We start from the raw sequence: 17,357 nt of genomic DNA on the forward strand, positions 1-17,357 counted from the left end.
AAAAATGCAAGTTTCCTTGGAGGTGGTCTCCGTATGGAGCTACCGCACCACTGTCCGGACGCCTGATTGGTTCGTTTAGGCGTGGAAGGCGGGAACAGCCAGCAAATATACACTCCGATTGGAGTTCTGTTCTTTCAATTCCAAGAATTTCCTAGCCCCACAACAAGGCAAAGGGACCTTAAGAAAAGGAAGAGAATGAAAAGGAATAGAGGTGAGAGATACCAGGAACTAGCTTTGACAAGGCTCTGTATAATTTATATAGCACCCATACTTTATTATCATATGTACTGTAAAAGTAAATGTTTTTATTCTCTCTTTTTTTTTTTTTGGTTAGAATGAGCTTTCGAAAACCTCGAATGTAATAATCAGTTTCCTCTGTAAAATTTCCCAGTTGGTGTTTAATGATGTGTAAGTCCTGCATGGTGAGGGGGACCTCGACCCTTGACCCGGCCCTGCGGCCTGCCCGCTTCCTGCAATGGGCACAACCCGGAAGGCTGTCCCAGTCGCGGAGCACTGGGAGTCAGCCGGGGGTGTGCAGGGGCAGGTGCTGGATCATGAGTCTTTGGGTACGTGGGGTCTGGCGTTTTCTCCCGACACTCTCTGTGGAGTCCGCGGTTGAGCCCTCAGTCTTAGGTCGGGCCTTCTGGGTGATCTGCCAAAACTGCTGGGTCTTTTTTACATCCCTGGCATAGTCCCCGGTCGTTTCTTAAAGCCATGAATGACTGCACGTAGGGAACCTCAGTCCACTTGCCCGGTCGGCAGCAGAAGAGGTCTAATTGAAGGGTAGTATTGTAATTTAGACTGCCGTTTTCTGGCCAGACTTCCTGGTCTTCTAACTTGTATTGCAGCCAGGCAGTGTCACAAAAGAAGGCTAATCTTTTTCTTTTTAGGGTTTGGAGTCAAACCTGTCCCAATTCTTAAGGCTGCATCCATGGGCAAGTCTTGAGGTATGGAGTTTTGATTTGCCATAAGAGTACTGATCCAAGTCACTGCACCAAAAAATATCACCGGATCAGCGGTGGTGTTCTGAAGTCCTCGGTTCTTCTCTCCTCCAAGGAAAGAATTCAGTTGGGAGACACACGTTGGCCAAAGCAACAAGTTTATTAGAAAGGAGGAGAGGCCACTTGGGAGATATCAGAGCAGGTGACCCAGACGGAACTGAGTGCCTGTTATTCTCAGTTTTCAGATGTTAAAACTGAGACTCAGCAGTTAGATGGCTTGTTTATTTGTCCATAGACATACAGCAAAGCCAAGCCTCCAAACTCCAAAGGCCAAGATGTTAGGGAGAGAGGGAATGGTCTGGAAGAAAATGAGAGATAAGGAAAGGGAGAGACAACGGAATGAAGATGAAAGGGATCAAGGCTAGAGCAATGTCTGGAGCGACCTGCTGGGATAGATAGTGCTCTAAGTTTGTTAGTAGGGTTTGCTCGGAGTCAAAGGAGGAGAAGCAAAGTACAGGCACTGCGAGAAAGTTTGGATGGAGGACAAGGACAAAATGTGGTAAAAATATAGTAAATGCTATGCACACCGCTTAATAATGATGATAAATAATAATAATGAACACCGCTGACTTTGCACCAGGCATGCAGCTAAGCACTGTTGTGTACTTTCACCTTGTTAAAATCCAACGCAAATGGAGAGCCGACTTGAAAATTTCCTGAGCAGACAAACCAGTTTAGTCATACAAGCAAAACTTGGGCCAGTTCTTGTTAATGCCTCTGAAAATCATAAACAGAACTTAAACTCTTCCCCAAAATTGATGTGAGCTAACCACTTTTAACCTATTTTCTATCACTAGGAAAACTAATTTTATAACCAATCACTGTGAAGAATAAACAGCCACTGCCTCCTCACTAGGTAAGCTGTTTTATAGCAACATCTCTGAGCCTCATTCCCTAATCCGTTTGAGTGCTCACAGTTTGCAAACTGGTTTTTTTTGTTGCTGTTATTCTTTGGTTTTGGTTTTGTTTTTTTATTGTTGTTGTTTTTTTCACAATAAACTTTTGCTAATTATTATTTTAGTGATCCAGTTGTTTTACTTCCACTATTTCTGAACTTTTGACAACATTTAAGCTTCAAAACTCCATGAGGTAAACATTATTATTCCCCTTTTGCTTTGAGGAAACAGATTAATAACTCGCTCAAAGTACCACAGCTGTGAGTCTGTGCTTTAAGCACAGCTCAATCCTAGTTTCCTTAATTGTCCAGTGGGAATAAGCTTATACAGGTTGTAAAGATCAAACTAGACAGCAAGCTCCTTGAGTAAGGCATTGGGCCTTCTGCATCTCTGTGCCCTCCTCAGAGAATACTGAGCATAGGGTACTGAGAGTTTGCTGAATGAATAGTGGACATAAAACAATGTTTTAAACTGATCAGTGCTGTGCTAATGTAAGGTATAATTAATATTAAACCTCCCACAGGCTTGTGTTCATGCCCTCTTTATGACCTTTGAGCTGGAAGGAAAAGTTTTTTATTATTGGTTTATTATGTCTTTGTTATTTAAGTAGCCTTTTTCTGGATCTTTCATATTTTTTTTAAAGGTTTTATTTATTTATTTTTAGAGAGAGGAGAAGGGAGGAGAAGAGAGAGAAACATCAATGTGTGGTTGCTTCTTGCGCGACCCCTACTGAGGGCCCAGTCTACAACCCAGGCGTGAGACTGGGAATTGAACAGGCAGCCCTTTGGTTCGCAGGCTGGCGCTCAATCCACTGAGCCACACCAGCCAGGGCTAGATCTTTTGTAGTTTCTTACTATATATTTTGAGAGGGTTAGGACACAGTGAAGATGCCTTGGGATTTTACTCAAGAACAAAAACAGTGGGCCTTGGCCAGGTAGCTCAGTTGCTTAGAGCATCATATCAATATGCCAAGGATGCAGGTTTGATCCCTGTTCATGGCACATACAAGAGTCAACCAATGAATGCATAAATAAGGGGAACAACAAATCAATGGTTTCTCTCTCATGTGCACGCGCACTCTCCTCCCATTCGTCTCTCTAAAATCGATAAATAAACATTTTAAAAAAGAGAATGAGACAGTATCTCTCTGTCTCATTCCAAAATCCTTCCTCAATAGGCTCGTTTGTTGACCTTTTTGTCCCCAAGAAAACATTGAGTGTCAGTGACTTCAGGAAGGAGTTGACAAAACAAACAAACTTGTATTTACTTTATTCTGTATCTAAGCTTACTGTATCTTCTCAGTAAATGTCTTTTATTTAAAAAAATTGTAAACTTTCAGAGAAGCATCAATTTTCAGGTCAGAAACCTTAAGATCATACTTTCTCTCTGATTCCTATAAGGGATGCATCATCAAGACCTGTCAATTCTTTTTCCAAAGATCCCCAAATTGTATCCCTTCTTTCCCATTCCCACTTCTGTTTCAGACCTTTAACACCAGGATTATTTCAGAAGCCCCTTGCCTGGGTTCCCTGCCTCTGAATTTTCCCCACTAATCCATCCTATACACATACAGCAGCCAAAGCCGTCCTCCTGAAATTTGTTATAGTATGTCACTTTGTTATGAAGTGTTAAGTAGTTTCCCTTTACCTATTAAAATAAAGTCCCACACCACTTGACTTGGGATTTAAAGGCCAATCACAATTGGCTTCCTCACTGACTTCTCTGGTTTGATTTCCTATCATTTTATCCATGCCTTATATAGGCCACCAACATTCCCACTCCCAGGCCTTTGCTAAAGCTGTTGTCTTTCCTTGCAATGCTTCCCAAACCTTGCCTGTGCCTTCGTCCCTGCTCCTTCCTGACTCTTCCTGTCTACTAGGGCTTTCTTCCCTTCTCCCTTCTTGGTCTTTAATTCTGTGGTGCCTTCCGTTGTTGTCTAACTGCTTGTGTCAGATTCTTTTCTCTCCGAATAAAATGTTCAGAGCCCATGTTAGGGACCATGTCCTAGTTCACCTCAGTTCAATATACACACAGGGCCTGTTCCAGACCAGAACCTAAACACAAAGAGTCTCCAACGGCTGAGAGGAGCTAAGGCACCAACCCACAAACAAGCAGTTGTGTCACACAGGGTTCTATTACCTGGAAACTTTGTCAAGGATTTTCTAAATCTCAAGAGAAAAACCAACACTAAATAAATGAGATTTACCCATCACTTCTTTCCTCATCCTCCCCTCTAAACCAGTTCCTCCTTTGATGTCTTAAGTCACTATTTTCCTGCTCACCAGATGCCTCTCTTTTAAAAAATATTTTATTTATTTATATTTAGGGAGAGGGGAAGTCAGGCAGAAAAGGAGAGAAACGTCAATGTGCGAGAAGCACATTGATCAGTTGCCTCTCACATGCCCCCCAGACAGCCCGGCAACCCAGGGATATGCCCTAACCAGGAATCACACTGGCACTCGTCCATTCTGCCGGATGATGCCCAACCCACTGAGCCACACGAGTCCCTCAGCCACATCCCCACACGCATGACAGGTCACCAAGCACTTTCACACTCATGATCTTTTCGCAGTCTACACTGACCAAGCTTTGAGTGGAAGGCTCTGAGTGACTGACATGAGGAGCAATCCGCCTCAGAGCCCACCAGGATTTATTGTGTCCTAGAACTCGAGCCTTTCTCCTGCTGTCTTCTTCCAAGCCTTTCCTACTAAATGGCAGACTTTCTGATCTGTTCTACATGGGAGATGTTTCTTAAGTGGATTCTCATCCTCCCATTCCTTTTACCTAGACCATCAAAGTTGTTTTTCCCTTGAACTTTCCAAAGTTAATGTTTCCTTTTCCAATCTAGCCTTCACCCTCCACGGGATGCGTCTGTCGTTAGCAGAGCTCTGATCATGTCACACCCTTGTTCAAAAACCTGTAGTGGCTCCCCGTTGCCTACAGATTAAAGTTCTAACATTCAAGACTTTCCTGACTATGCAAGAGTGATCTTTAAAGATTGTTTTTTCTCCTATGAGTAGCCTTGGCCTCAGCCAGATAGACTGACGTACCACATTCCCAGAATGTGCACATGTCTTCCCTCCTTCTGAATCTTCTCACTCTTATATCTGGTGCCTGAAATGTTAGTTTTCAAGCTCCAATGTCTGAATCCTTACTGGCCATCTCCAAGCTCACTTTCTTCCTCACTATCTTGGCACACCTTCCAGCCAACAGGCACTGAGGAACATAGAGATGGGTCACATGCACTGTGCTCAGCCTCAAAGGAATTCATATTCTAGGAGCGAAAGACAAACTCACAGCTACAGGAGAGTGATAAGAGAACTGTAATAAGGAAGCCCACAGTGCTTCCTGAGCTCTGGTTGTTTCAGAGCTGGTTTTAGGTGGTCAGAGATTTCTCTGGGAGTGATAACCTGAGCTGAGATCTGGAAAATGTTGGAGCAAGGAGAAGTTTCTTTGAAGATTTGGAGAATTATAAAAAGCCTGGGAAGTCAAAGATTTCTTGGGCTGTAATGGAGTTGAGTGTAAGGGAATTATAAGGGACCTTGTTTCTGAGAGCACTAGGGACTTGTGAAATGACAGAATCGAATTTGTACATCGGACGTGTCACTCAGGCTATAGTATGGAGAGTGATAGGAAGGGCCAGAAAGACATGGGCTTTTTAGGACATCTGAAGGCCCCAGAGGACTTTTTCTTAAGTAAAAGTTTAAATTGAGGTATAACATACATCCACAAAAGTGGGCAGGTACTAAGTGTGACAGTTCAATTAATTATTACAAATTAAACCCACCTGTGTAACCACCATCAACTAAAAAGTTTCCAGCTCCACAGAAGCACCCCCATCAATCAGTGCCCCTCCTCACTCCCCAAAGGTAACTACTTTCTAAATTCATAGATTAGTCTAAAATTAGTTCCCTGATTTTAAAATTTATATAAATGGAGTCCTAAAGTATTTTTATGTCTGGCTTCTTTTGTGTAAGATGTTTGTGAGATATATCCATGTTGTTGTATGTAGTGGACATTGTTTCATTCTTTTCAGGGCTGTGTAATATTCTGTGACATGAATATACTACAATATATTTATTCTATTGGCATTTGGGATGTTTTCATACTGTGGGTGTTACAAATAATGATGTTATTAATATTCTTGTATGCACCTTTTGCACTTGTACATGAATTTTGGGGGGTATATACCTAGAAGTAGAATTGCTGAGTAATAGTCTAAGTGTGTATTATAATTTAGTAGTCAAGATCAGATTGTTTTCTAAAGTGGCTATAGAAATTTACAGTCCTACCAGCAGTGTGTGAGTTGCTGTTGCTTTGCTCTCTTGCCAACACTTGGTGTTGCCAGTCTTTTTCATTAAGCAATTCTGGAGCCTGTATATTATCATAGTGATCACTTACCTGACAATTAATGACTAATGAAATTGAACATTTTTTCATATGAGTATTTGATGTTTAGATATCCTCTTTTGTGATATCATCTATTCGTATTCAAATCTTCAGCCCATTTTCCTGTTTGGCTCTTTTTTTTTTTTTTTTTTAATTTGCAGAGTTCTTATCTATCCTGGACACAACCTTTTTGTTGGTTTCTTTTACTCTGCAGCCTGCCTTTTCATTCTCTTCATTGCATCTTGATGATCAGAGATTTCTAATTTTAATGTAGTCCAATGTATCAATTTTATCTCTTACAGAACATCTCACTTCAGACTAGCCACATTTCAAGCATTCAGTAGTCACTTGCATGGTAACAGTATTGGACAGAGCTGTTTTAAAGTTTTGTTTTGTTTTTCTCATACAGATCTACAATACACATAGAATTTATTTTGGTATATGGTGTGAGATAGGAGTCGTTTCATTTTTTTCCTATATGGATATACAGCTGACCCAGAACCATTTACTGAAAGTATTATTCTTTCCTCACTCCCCTGTTACATCTCTTTGTCATGAAGCAAGTATCCAAATATGAGTGGTTCTGTTTTTGGTTTCTCTGCCTATTCCTGCACCAATATTACACGGCTTTTGTAGCTGTAGCTTTATTAGTCTGAACCCAGTAGCTTTTTTTTTTTTTTTTGCAGACCTCTTGTAGAAAGCAGTTTAGATCTTTAGCACTAAAGACAAGGCAAGGTAAGTAGCGTGGGTTCAAATCGTGACCCCACCACTCTTTATATACTGTATGCAATCTCAACGAGTTAACCTTTCCATAAACCTCAGCTTGAGAAAAAATGTGGGGCAGTTTTTTCCATAGGGTTGTTGGGACAGCTTCACGAATATAAAATGCTTTGTAATGTACGGCACAGAGTAAGCTCTCAAAAAATACTGAGTGAGCCATGTAAATTTGACTTATCTCTTTGTTGGTCATTCTATTTTTTTAGACAAGGAGCTCCCGAAGGTAAGGGCTTGCCCTCTATTTACGTATCCCTTTCCCGCCTACCCCTTAATGCCTATCATGGTGCCTGGCATGCAGTAGAGGGCTCAATTGCTTGTTGAATTGATCAGTTTAGGTACCTAGTCTGTGTTAGTGGAGGTAGAGCAAAGATCCTGCAAGGACTGGGAAGCACTGAGAAAGAAGAATTGAACACTAGGAGGAGCGAGAACCTATGCATGCCCTCCAGATATCACAAGGGTTCCCACCCGCACTCCCGACAACCCGCGTTCCGTTTTTGGCGGAAGCGCAGGTCTGAGAGCAATAGCTACCCCGGAGCCTGCGGTATCGCCCGTAGCGTGAGTGTTGCTTCCGGGTTGCGCGCCCGGAAGCAGGAAGTCGTCGACTCCTCTTCCTCGCCCTGCGGCTGCTGTCCCGAGGCGGGAGGGCCCAAGGGGGCGCGGGCCCTGCAAGTGAGTGACTGGGGCCCGAGGCCGGGAGGGGGAGGTCGCTCCTTGACAGCGTCGCTGCCACGTCCGTTTGTGACATCTTCGCGCAGCCCCTCCCCTGCCGCCATGTCCACCTCGTCCCTGTGCTGACACGTTTTTTGAACCTCTGTACTTCTGCAGGCTGATAACATCCCCCCGCAACTCTCCCGGGGTCGACTCCCTTAAGACATCTCCCCTGTTTTCCTTAATTCTCCCTGGAAGAGCAAAGCGAGGCCGACCGTACTTGTTTCGCAGGCACCACCTCAGTGTCCAAAACATGGGAAGTGCTAGCGAAGTTTAGGTTTCACTGCCCTTTTGACAGATTTCTATTTTTTTGTATATTGAGAATAGAGTCTCTGACCCCCTCCGAAACATCTTTCTAGTCGTTAAAGAGAGTGTGTGTGTGGACTTGGTATGTGATAAACATGGCATTTGGATTTAGAAAGGGGTATGACTTGGTGTATTGACTTGAAAAAATGAGCTGTTTGTAATTGCCTTTTAGTACAAGGAAATTTGCCTTCTTCATTCCATAGTGTTTGAAGACCAGTAACCTTACAAGCCACACTTTTTCTGCTCTAAAGGCCCACATAGCCTTGGTATTCACAAATATACTTATTTTACCATACCCTTTTAACAGAGACTACCCTGAGGTATTATGACTTTATTTTGTTGCTCATTTGGTGGTTCCCATGGTGGAATCATGTATGAATATCTCTTCGTTAATAAATTTGAGTTACCACAATTTCTCTCTAAGGAACAACATGCTTTAACCTAAATTCAACTTTGAAATTGTGAGGGTTATAATATAAAATATAAAGTAATATTTTTCCTCCCATCTTCTAAGTACTAGATGGGCTAATAATCAGATTAACAGAAGAAAACCAAAATGTTAGTACCTGTGCACAGGGAATTCACATAAGCATGAAATTCCCAAAGACAGTGTGGCAAACGGGCAATTTGCCTTTGCACATACTGCACTTCGGACAAAGGAGAAGTGCGAGTGGAATCTTAAATTTAGAAAGTGAGACTAAGCGATTTACAAGTAACTGAGGAAGAGTGGAATACACTTGGCAGGTAAATTTTTGCTAGGCAACTTAGAAAACAGTTTATGGTGGTTGGTGGAAGGGATTGGCTCCTGCTTGAAGTCTCCCTGTCTAAAGCTAAGGTGATTATGTTAAGGTTTCCTTCCTGACACAAGTTTTTCCATCTGACTCTTTTAGGTAGGAAAGTGGGGGAGGGTCAAAGGTGCTTTGAGTCTTTACGAACTTAAAATTAATATACCAAAAGGTAACTTTAGGGTGGCAAAACTTGGTCCCTTTCACTACACTGAAGTTTTGACTGAAGTTCTCATAGCCCAACTTCCATACCAGAGAGAGACCTTGGTTGCCCTGTTAGGCCATTTCCGCATTGCACCAAAACAATTTTCAAGACCCAGGTTTAATCCCTGTTCCTTCACAGTACCTAACAACACCACAGAGAACGTTCAGTATAAGGTTCCTGACCTGCTCACCTAAACCTTCATTAGGCTAATGTATTTTTTTAAAAATTGGAAAATAGAAAGTAAAATGAATAAAGCATTAGTTAATTAAATTAGTTTGGGAACAGAATGATCACTTTAGGTCCTTTGTGTAAATTTGTTCCATAAACAACAATGAGGTTCCATATCTCTTAGGTGAATCTGCATGTCTGTTAGTTTCTTGTGTTGTTATTGTCTCTATCTCTGCTTTCAAGAAAAAGTTTAGTGTGTGTGTGAGAGAGAGAGAGAGAGACAAGAAGATAGATGTAATACAAAAATGACAGAGTTGTGTTTAAAGTTTAAAGTTGAAAGTTTAAAAATCAATGTTGGAAGAGAGAGTTCAGTCATTGGACAAAACACTGGGGGCTAGGCTCTGTAGGCAGAGGGAATTATATGTACAAATGCAGAAAGATGTGAAACATGTCAGTGAAGAATGTGAAGAGGGAATGGGAAATGAGACTGAATAGGTAGGCAGTGACCACATTTTAAAGGGCCATGCTAAGTAATTTGGACTTAGTCTTATAACAATTAGTAAGTATTTAATTTGCATTGGGACCAATGTTTTACATACGTCATTTTATAACTCCCTAACATCACTGTTGGAAAGGCATACATATTCCAACTTTATAAATGAAAACTATGGGGCTTGGAGAACTTAAGTACTGGCTCCTGGCCACACAGTAGATGGAGAATCTGGTATTTCATTCAGCTTTTTCCAACTCCAGTGGCTGTATTCTTAACCACCATGCTGAATTGTTCCCCCGAAGGACATGTAGAATCAAGGAAGGAGCTTTAAATAGATGAGAAATGTGAACCAATTTGTGTTTCAGAAAAATAACTTGTGCAGAAGATCAAGGGTGGATTAGCTAAAAGGAGATAACCTGAAAGTGTAGAGATTAAATACATCTCTGCAGTGGTCCATTGGAGAGATGTTTAGGGCCTTAACTGCCATTAATGAAGAGCTAAAGAGGAGGTGATGAATGTGAGAACAATAGAGGAGGTAGAGAACTGGTGATTTAGTGATTGATTTATTGGTGGGGACAAGGAAGGAGGAAGAGAGGTTTTAAATTTGGAGAACTGGTGTTTCTATTAAGACAAGGAACGTGTTTGGAGAAATCAGTTGCAGAGGAAAAATAATAAGTTAGTTATGGACACATTACATATAGGGGACTATAGGAAATTTGGGTCTCGAGTTTGGGAGAGTTTTCTAGACTGGAGAAGAGATTTGGGACTCACTAATAGCTTGTTGTTAAAGCCATGAAGGGAAGAGAAGGTCAAGGACAGCTGCGATTAACACCAACATTCAGGGACGTAGACTCTAGGAAGAGAACAAGAGAATTATGCCAAGGTTTCAAAGCACTTGCTAGAGATACTGGGTAGCCACGGCAGCTGTTGCAGAGAGGTCAGGTAAATCGATAACTGAAAAAACGTCCTTTGGACGTGTCATGGAGAAAGCCATTGGTGGCCTTAGTGAAAGTGGAGAAAGTAGAGCAGAAAGTGGAGTTGTGAGGAGAACAGAAATGATTTTGACTGGTTAATAAATGAACGGAGACTGAAGAAATAAGATGAAGTGGTGGGGTTTTTTTGTTTGGTTTTGTTTTTTGAGCTTGGCTTCAAAGGGAGAATAGAGTGCATGCACTGGAAGTCTAAAGAGGAAGCATTATTATTTTTTAAATAGTGGAAAATGGAAAAGATGAGGATAGGAGTAAGTAGATACAAGTTTTAAAATGTGGGGGCTACTGCTTCAAAGATGTCAATGTCATAAAAGAAAAAGAAAAAGAAAAAAAACAGACTCTGTCCTAGATTTGAGTAAAACAAAGAGGCCCAACAGCTAACTGTGATGTATGGCACATTCGTTGGGTCCTAGATTTCTAAAAAGGAATATGGGCCCTGGTAGGGTAGCTCATTTGGTTAGAGCATTGTCCTGATATGCCAAGGTTGCAGGTTCAATCCTGGGTCAGGGCATGTACAAGAATCAACCAATGAATGCATAAATAAGTGGAACAACAAATCTGTGTTTCTCTCTCTCCCTTTCTCTCTTTAAAATCAGTTCTTTTAAAACAGCAATAGGGCCTTTTTGAGGGGACAGGGAAACTTGACTATGGACTGGACAGTAGGTAACAGAATTATTCATTTTAATAGTTATGATAATCATGCCTAATGTTGTGTATAATGATGTCCGTATTCTTAGGAGATGCATGCTGAAACATTTTGAGGTGACTTTGTGATGTGTTACAACTAACTTTCGAATGGTTCTGGTAAAAACAGAGACAGACAGAAAGCAAAAATGGCCATATGTTAACAATTGGTGAATCTAAGGATATACAGATGTTCATTGTACTCTTTCAGTTTTTCTGGAGGCTTGAAATTTTCAACATAAAAAGTTGGGAAAATAATGAAGAGGCATATTTTCAGAGAGTGAAGAAAGTCCCAGACTCTTCAAATCTCATTGGGCAGAGATGACCAGAAAGGGGACCATTAGATTCAAGTGATGATAAGAGTAAAAAATTAGAATTCTCTCAATTGTAAAGTTTAAGTACTTACTGCAGTATTAAATTGCCACTCTTTTAAGCTATGTTTTATCAATTTTTTTCTTTAAATATGTCTGTTATTTCTTAGTGGTTTTTATTATAACCCAAAGACCACATTTTCCTCCCCATAGTAGACTCTATCTTCAATTAATGGTAATCATTGGACAAAGTATAATGGAATATATTATAACACTAAAGAATGGGTTATTATACTACATAGGTAGCATAATACTAAAGAACCTAGTAGTAGAAAAACAAAATTTAATATTTCTATGGATATTGCTCCCATTGTTGAAGATTGGGACATATTTAGATGGGCTTTTGAAACTTTATTTCTCAACTATCGTGTTTCCCCTTTCACGTTTTATCTAGATGAATCAGCATTGCTGAGCTGGTGTAGCTGTTTAGTTTGGGAAGCTGAGAACCTACAGACTTTTGTTGTATCAGCATTTAGGACATATTTATATCACTAGAGGAATTCTATATTAAAGAGGGCAGAGAAGTTTACATTTATTCTGACCTCTTAACCTGTTTCTGACTGGACATTTTTATTGTCAAGTTTTATTAGAGTCATTCTATTACACCTTTGTTCTGTTTTTTTCCTAGATTTAGACCCAGAAGGAACTGTGGAGAACATTTCCTTAGAGCTCTCAGTTTCTCCCTCTTACTTTTGAAGTACCCCTTCAAAAGTGCACAGCCCCCTGGCTTACACCCCCTCCCCCCTTCCAGGCCTCTCTTGAAACCAGGACTTAGCTGTCTCAGCACTCTTTTAGCCTTTTGAGCAGGACAGTTCTTTGTTGTGGGGTCTGTCCTGTGCATTGTAGAATGTTTAGTCTTTACCCACTAGATGCCAGTAGTACCCCCTCAGTTTTGACAATCAGAAATATCCTAAGATATTACCAAATCTTCCCTGGGGAGCAGAATCACCCCTATTTGAAAACTGTGCTAAAGCAGTGTCTCCTAGTTGGAGGTGTTCCTCTGGTGAGCGGGGAAGAGATTTGAACCTTCTCCCAGCGGTTCTGACAGTTCAACATGTCCAGGGTGGTGCATACATGTACCCTGATTTTTGTAATGCTGCTAGTGGTCCTCCCTATACCCTTGCAGGTATAAGCCACTGTTAAGAGTCAAACTCACTCTCAGAACTTCCCTCTGTGGCAAAGCTCATTTCTGCCGGAGTTGGACCTGCTTTCTGGAGGCAAAAGGATTGCAACAAGCCTCAGCTGATTTCACTCAGTCCCCACATACCTGATGCTTAGCCATGACTTTATGTTTGATTTTTTTTTTAAAGGACATGATTTTATTTTTATACAAATTCTTCTGTCTGAGGGCTGACTTTCACTAGATCGCAGGGAGGGAGCTGCCCTGGTAGTATGAAACCAACCTAGGGGGACAAGATTTTTGTTGTTTAACATCGTATCCACTAGGTGCCAGTAGTGCCCCTCAAGTATTACAGTCAAAAATGTCTGCAGACTTTCCAAAGGTTCCTGGGGGACAGAATTGCCCCTTGTTGAGAACCACTGACCTTATTAAAGGCAAAAGGAGGGCTTATTATCAAGACCCCCGCGTGCTCTTAGAAATTTCACTAAATTATCAGTTGCTACCTTTCTAATAACTTGGGAATGTTAGAATATCAGGGAAGAAGGATGCACAGCTTGCAAAAATATATTCAGTATCATAATGTCATTGTATACTTGGATTATAAAAAAAGAAACTGTTGTTTTTGGAATTTAAACTAGGAGTTTAATGAGATTTTTATGTGTATCAAAAGTGGGTAGAGGTTTACAGAAGTTTTAATTAAAACAGTCATCCAAAAAAAAAATGATAGGTGCTCCTCCTTTTAGCCTCACCAGCACTGTGCTGGTGTTCTCCTCTGCCTCGGCGATATATGTGGCCCACTGCCCAATTTCAAAAATTTTACTGGATTTTTTTTCTACAATCCCCTCTGCTCTCTTCTGTTCCTCTACTGGGTTTTAATGGATTTTGACTGGGTATTGTTGGATAATTTATTGTAGTGTACTTAAATGAACATTATTCCTGCTTGCTTGCTTAGAATATATTTGTTAATTTAATAGGAAAAAATCTATCTCTGGAATCATTAGTCACAAAACCAAGATGTGAAAACTGTTGTAATAAGTTAATCACTTTATTCTTTTTCCAGAAATCACTGTAGTTGGTAACTTTCCAGTTCTCAGCCGCTCAGTTGTGATAATCAAGGGACACTGCATTGTGGTTTCAGAACTGCCAGCTCAGAATAGGAAAATACTTGGTAAGGAAGTCAGCATGTATACAGGTTAAAAGCACCAACCCTGAATTCACACTTGGGTTCACGTCCTGGGGAGTAATGAAACCTTTCTGAGCCTTAGTTTCAGCGTCTGTGAAATGGGATTAATCACACCTACTTTATGAGATTGCTGTAATGAATTCACTGAGATAATGTTTCTAGAGAGCTTAGCACAGTACATGACACGCAGGATGGCATAACTGAAAATGATAATATAGAAATGCAACTGGACATAAGCCTTTAGTTTCTAATGAATTGACTTTGTTCTACTTGCTGAAGTGTCCATAGACTGTTAAAACTTTAGAGCTAGAAGACTTCAAAACCTTCTGGTTCAATCGTCTGATTTTGGGGTTGAAGAAATAGACCAAATAACTTAGCAGAATCACAACAATGTATTATAATAAATGCCACAACAGGGGTAAGTTTAAATTATATAAATACACATTTAAAGAAGTCTTTATTGAGGTGTAATCTATATGCCAAAAAATTCACCCACTTAAAATGCACAATTTAGAGCATTTGAGATCCTTCTCCCCCAGAAGGTGTTGTCTTTTTGGCTCAAATAAACTTATGAAAATTCTCTAAAAAAAATAAAAAGCACAATTCAGTGTTTTTTTAGTATATTCACAAAGTTGTGCAACCATCACCACAATTTAAGTTTGGAACATTTTTGTCACTCTAGAAAGAAACCCTGTAGCTATTAACAGTTATTTCCCATTCCTCCCCACCCTCTCCTCTAGACAACCACTAATTACTGTACTTTTTGTCCCTAAAGATATGCTTATTTTTCACTTTTTATATAAATGCAGTCATATAACATGTGGTTTTTTAATGACACTAACTTTAAGGACAGAGCTTGGGGAAAGGATGTATCCCCTTGAGTGTGTGGTGTTCCTCCTTCCCTCCCTCAGTTCCTCAAAGTCTAGATGACCTGACATTAGAAGGCTGAGTCTGATTTAATCGCATTCATTAAAAGCTCTCTAGGTGATTCTAAAGTGGAGGCATGCTTCAGAACTAGTGAGCTCTAAGGTTTATAGTCACAAAGAGGACCAAACAGGCGTCATTAGGAGGTGCTGTTGTGAGAGAGAGATGCTGAAGTATGCTGGCTTGTGGCATTTCAGGCCTCCTTGTCTCTGCCAGACCTACATGACTGTTTTCCTCTGCTCTACAGCTGGCAGCATCTCCTCACTGAAAAATAGTTTTAACATGTCAGTGGTTTTTGAGATTAGAAGTACTTTGGGGATGAAGTATGTGAAATAATAGGACTTTCTGCATTTAAAAATAAAAGAGAGAGAAGAGAGCGTAAGTCCCAAATACTGTTTTTCCTACTATAAATGAAGAAAAATAATATTCTGTAACAAAGGCACTTTTTAAAAAGAACTAAGTTCATTTTACATATGATATCGAGAGAATTCTTGCCATTTTACCTTTGATTCTATAGCCACCTTGAAACTATTTGTCTTTAAAATAACTATGAGAAGGAATTGGATCTTGAAATTAGTTATAGATCTTTGGTCTTTTCAGTATGTAAAATACAAATGAAATGCCCTTTATTGTTTAAAATTGTATTTGCGGAAAAGCATGAAGACTGCAGCCTACAAGGCCTGAAGATCTCCCATGCCGTGGTTTTTGTGTTGCTTGAAATCTTTGTTCTGCCAAGAACAAAGCGAATCAGCATGTTCCTCACACCTTGCCTTCAGTGATCCATTCCTCCTCTTGTGTTGCTAAAAGTTCTGATGAGAAAATTCTGAGATGTTCTAAACTAAATTACAGCGGCCCAGGCCAGACAGTGAAAGAGCAGAATTGCTAGTCTGTTAATTCCTGGGGGTCAGCTAGCAAAAGACTGTTCACATTTTTTCCAGTGCCTGTTGGAATTTCGATTAATTTCCTGGTGGCTATGAGCACAGATGATTTTAGTCAGGCACCCTGAAACTCCAGGGGCCTCCGCTTGTCGTTTTCGGACTGCTGCCGTGGCCAGTCTACAGGACATTTCTTTATGTGGGCTCTGCCCCTGTCCCAGAGTTGGCCCCACTTCCTGTTCTCCCATCCCTTCACCCACAGCCAGTGTCAGGTCTTTTTTTCTTTCTTCCCCCTTGCCTGATGTATAAAAACGCTTGCAGAACTCTGGGATGATAGACATGTTGTCTTTTCTACCTAGCCATGCTGCTGGTAGTTTAAACTCCTTGCCCCAAGACCGGTCTTGTTTTTTGGCTGGCATTTTTGTCTCAATAAAACCTTACTTACAAAAAGACTTTAAGCCTTGGAAGTTAAATTTTTTTGTTTCACCGGTCTCTCTGGTATAAGTGTGTGTGTGTGGGGGGGTGGGATTGATCAACAACATTCTCTGTATTCTGTTTCTTTTTATTTTAGTAAATTACCCATAGAAGATCTTTCATGATAAGTTTCAGAAATTATTTGCAATGGCACTAGTGAATCACGGTCCTGTTAGAGATTTATGATGCTCTAGGCCAGTGTGCCTCAAAGTGTTTGGGACCCAGCGCTGGTCTGTAAACCATTTGTTGCTAGCCTACACTTAAGTCACACTTAAAAACTTGTGTAGCAGACATTGTCGTACGTATTCATTGTGTTTTATAAAAGTATTGGCCTGCAGTGGATTGGGGAAAGCACAGAACCTCTTGCACATGAATGGTCAAGAAGCACTGTTTGAAAGCAAGTAGCTTTGAGAAGAAAGTACTTTAAAGAAGCCATCTTTCTTTTCACATTTGTTTTCTCTCTCTCAGGGATTTTTCTTTGGAAGACATGGATCTTGCTGCTAATGAGATCAGCATTTATGACAAACTTGCAGAGACTGTTGATTTTGTGAGACAGACAGGCCATCAATGTGGCATGTCAGAGAAGGCAATTGAAAAATTTGTCAGACAGCTGCTGGAAAAGAATGAACCTCAGAGGGGGCCACCCCAGTATCCTCTCCTTATAGCTGTGTGTAAGGTAAAAATGTGTTCTGACTTGGAAAAACTTAGATGGAGCACAAATTCCTCAACTTTCTCCACAAATATTATGACTGATTCCACCATAGAACCTTGGTTTTTCTATGAATAAGTTGACCTTCACTCTTGTTACCGTGTATTACTAGGAAATTTGACTATTTTGTTCAATGTCCTAGATGAAAGCTGTGTATTTATAGTTAAACTCTATTTGGGTATATTTTTAATGGTGTACTTACTGCCCAGTTATATGATAGAAGCTTGGTGAGCCTTGTAGTCCTAATGGTTCTCAAACTTTAAATGCTTTCAGAAGTGAATATAAATGGCTTGCTTAAGA

The 17,357-nt window shown here is 40.5% G+C and overlaps 1 protein-coding gene across 8 annotated transcripts in view; it reads left to right on the top strand.

Moving 5' to 3' along the window:
- The first annotated feature begins 87 nt into the window (after positions 1–87).
- Positions 88–17,357, top strand: part of CUNH6orf89 (chromosome unknown C6orf89 homolog) — a 42,965-nt gene continuing 25,695 nt past the window's right edge. Inside the window, exons 1-4 of one of the 8 annotated variants that reach the window (XM_054569289.1) lie at positions 88–211; positions 891–947; positions 1,799–1,857; positions 16,817–17,024. In XM_054569289.1, the coding sequence (XP_054425264.1) occupies positions 16,836–17,024 (189 nt within the window). In that variant the 5' untranslated portion in view covers positions 88–211; positions 891–947; positions 1,799–1,857; positions 16,817–16,835. Of the gene's footprint in view, positions 212–890; positions 948–1,798; positions 1,858–6,984; positions 7,022–7,628; positions 7,733–16,816; positions 17,025–17,357 lie in introns of those variants that run through there. The other 7 variants (XM_054569293.1, XM_054569292.1, XM_054569291.1 and 4 more) reach the window with 7 other exon arrangements.

The sequence above is a fragment of the Pteronotus mesoamericanus genome, unplaced genomic scaffold, assembly GCF_021234165.1.
Source record: "Pteronotus mesoamericanus isolate MK-2021 breed Mesoamerican mustached bat unplaced genomic scaffold, CSHL_Meso_final contig_20, whole genome shotgun sequence".
In the NCBI taxonomy this organism is placed as follows: Eukaryota; Metazoa; Chordata; class Mammalia; order Chiroptera; family Mormoopidae; genus Pteronotus; species Pteronotus mesoamericanus.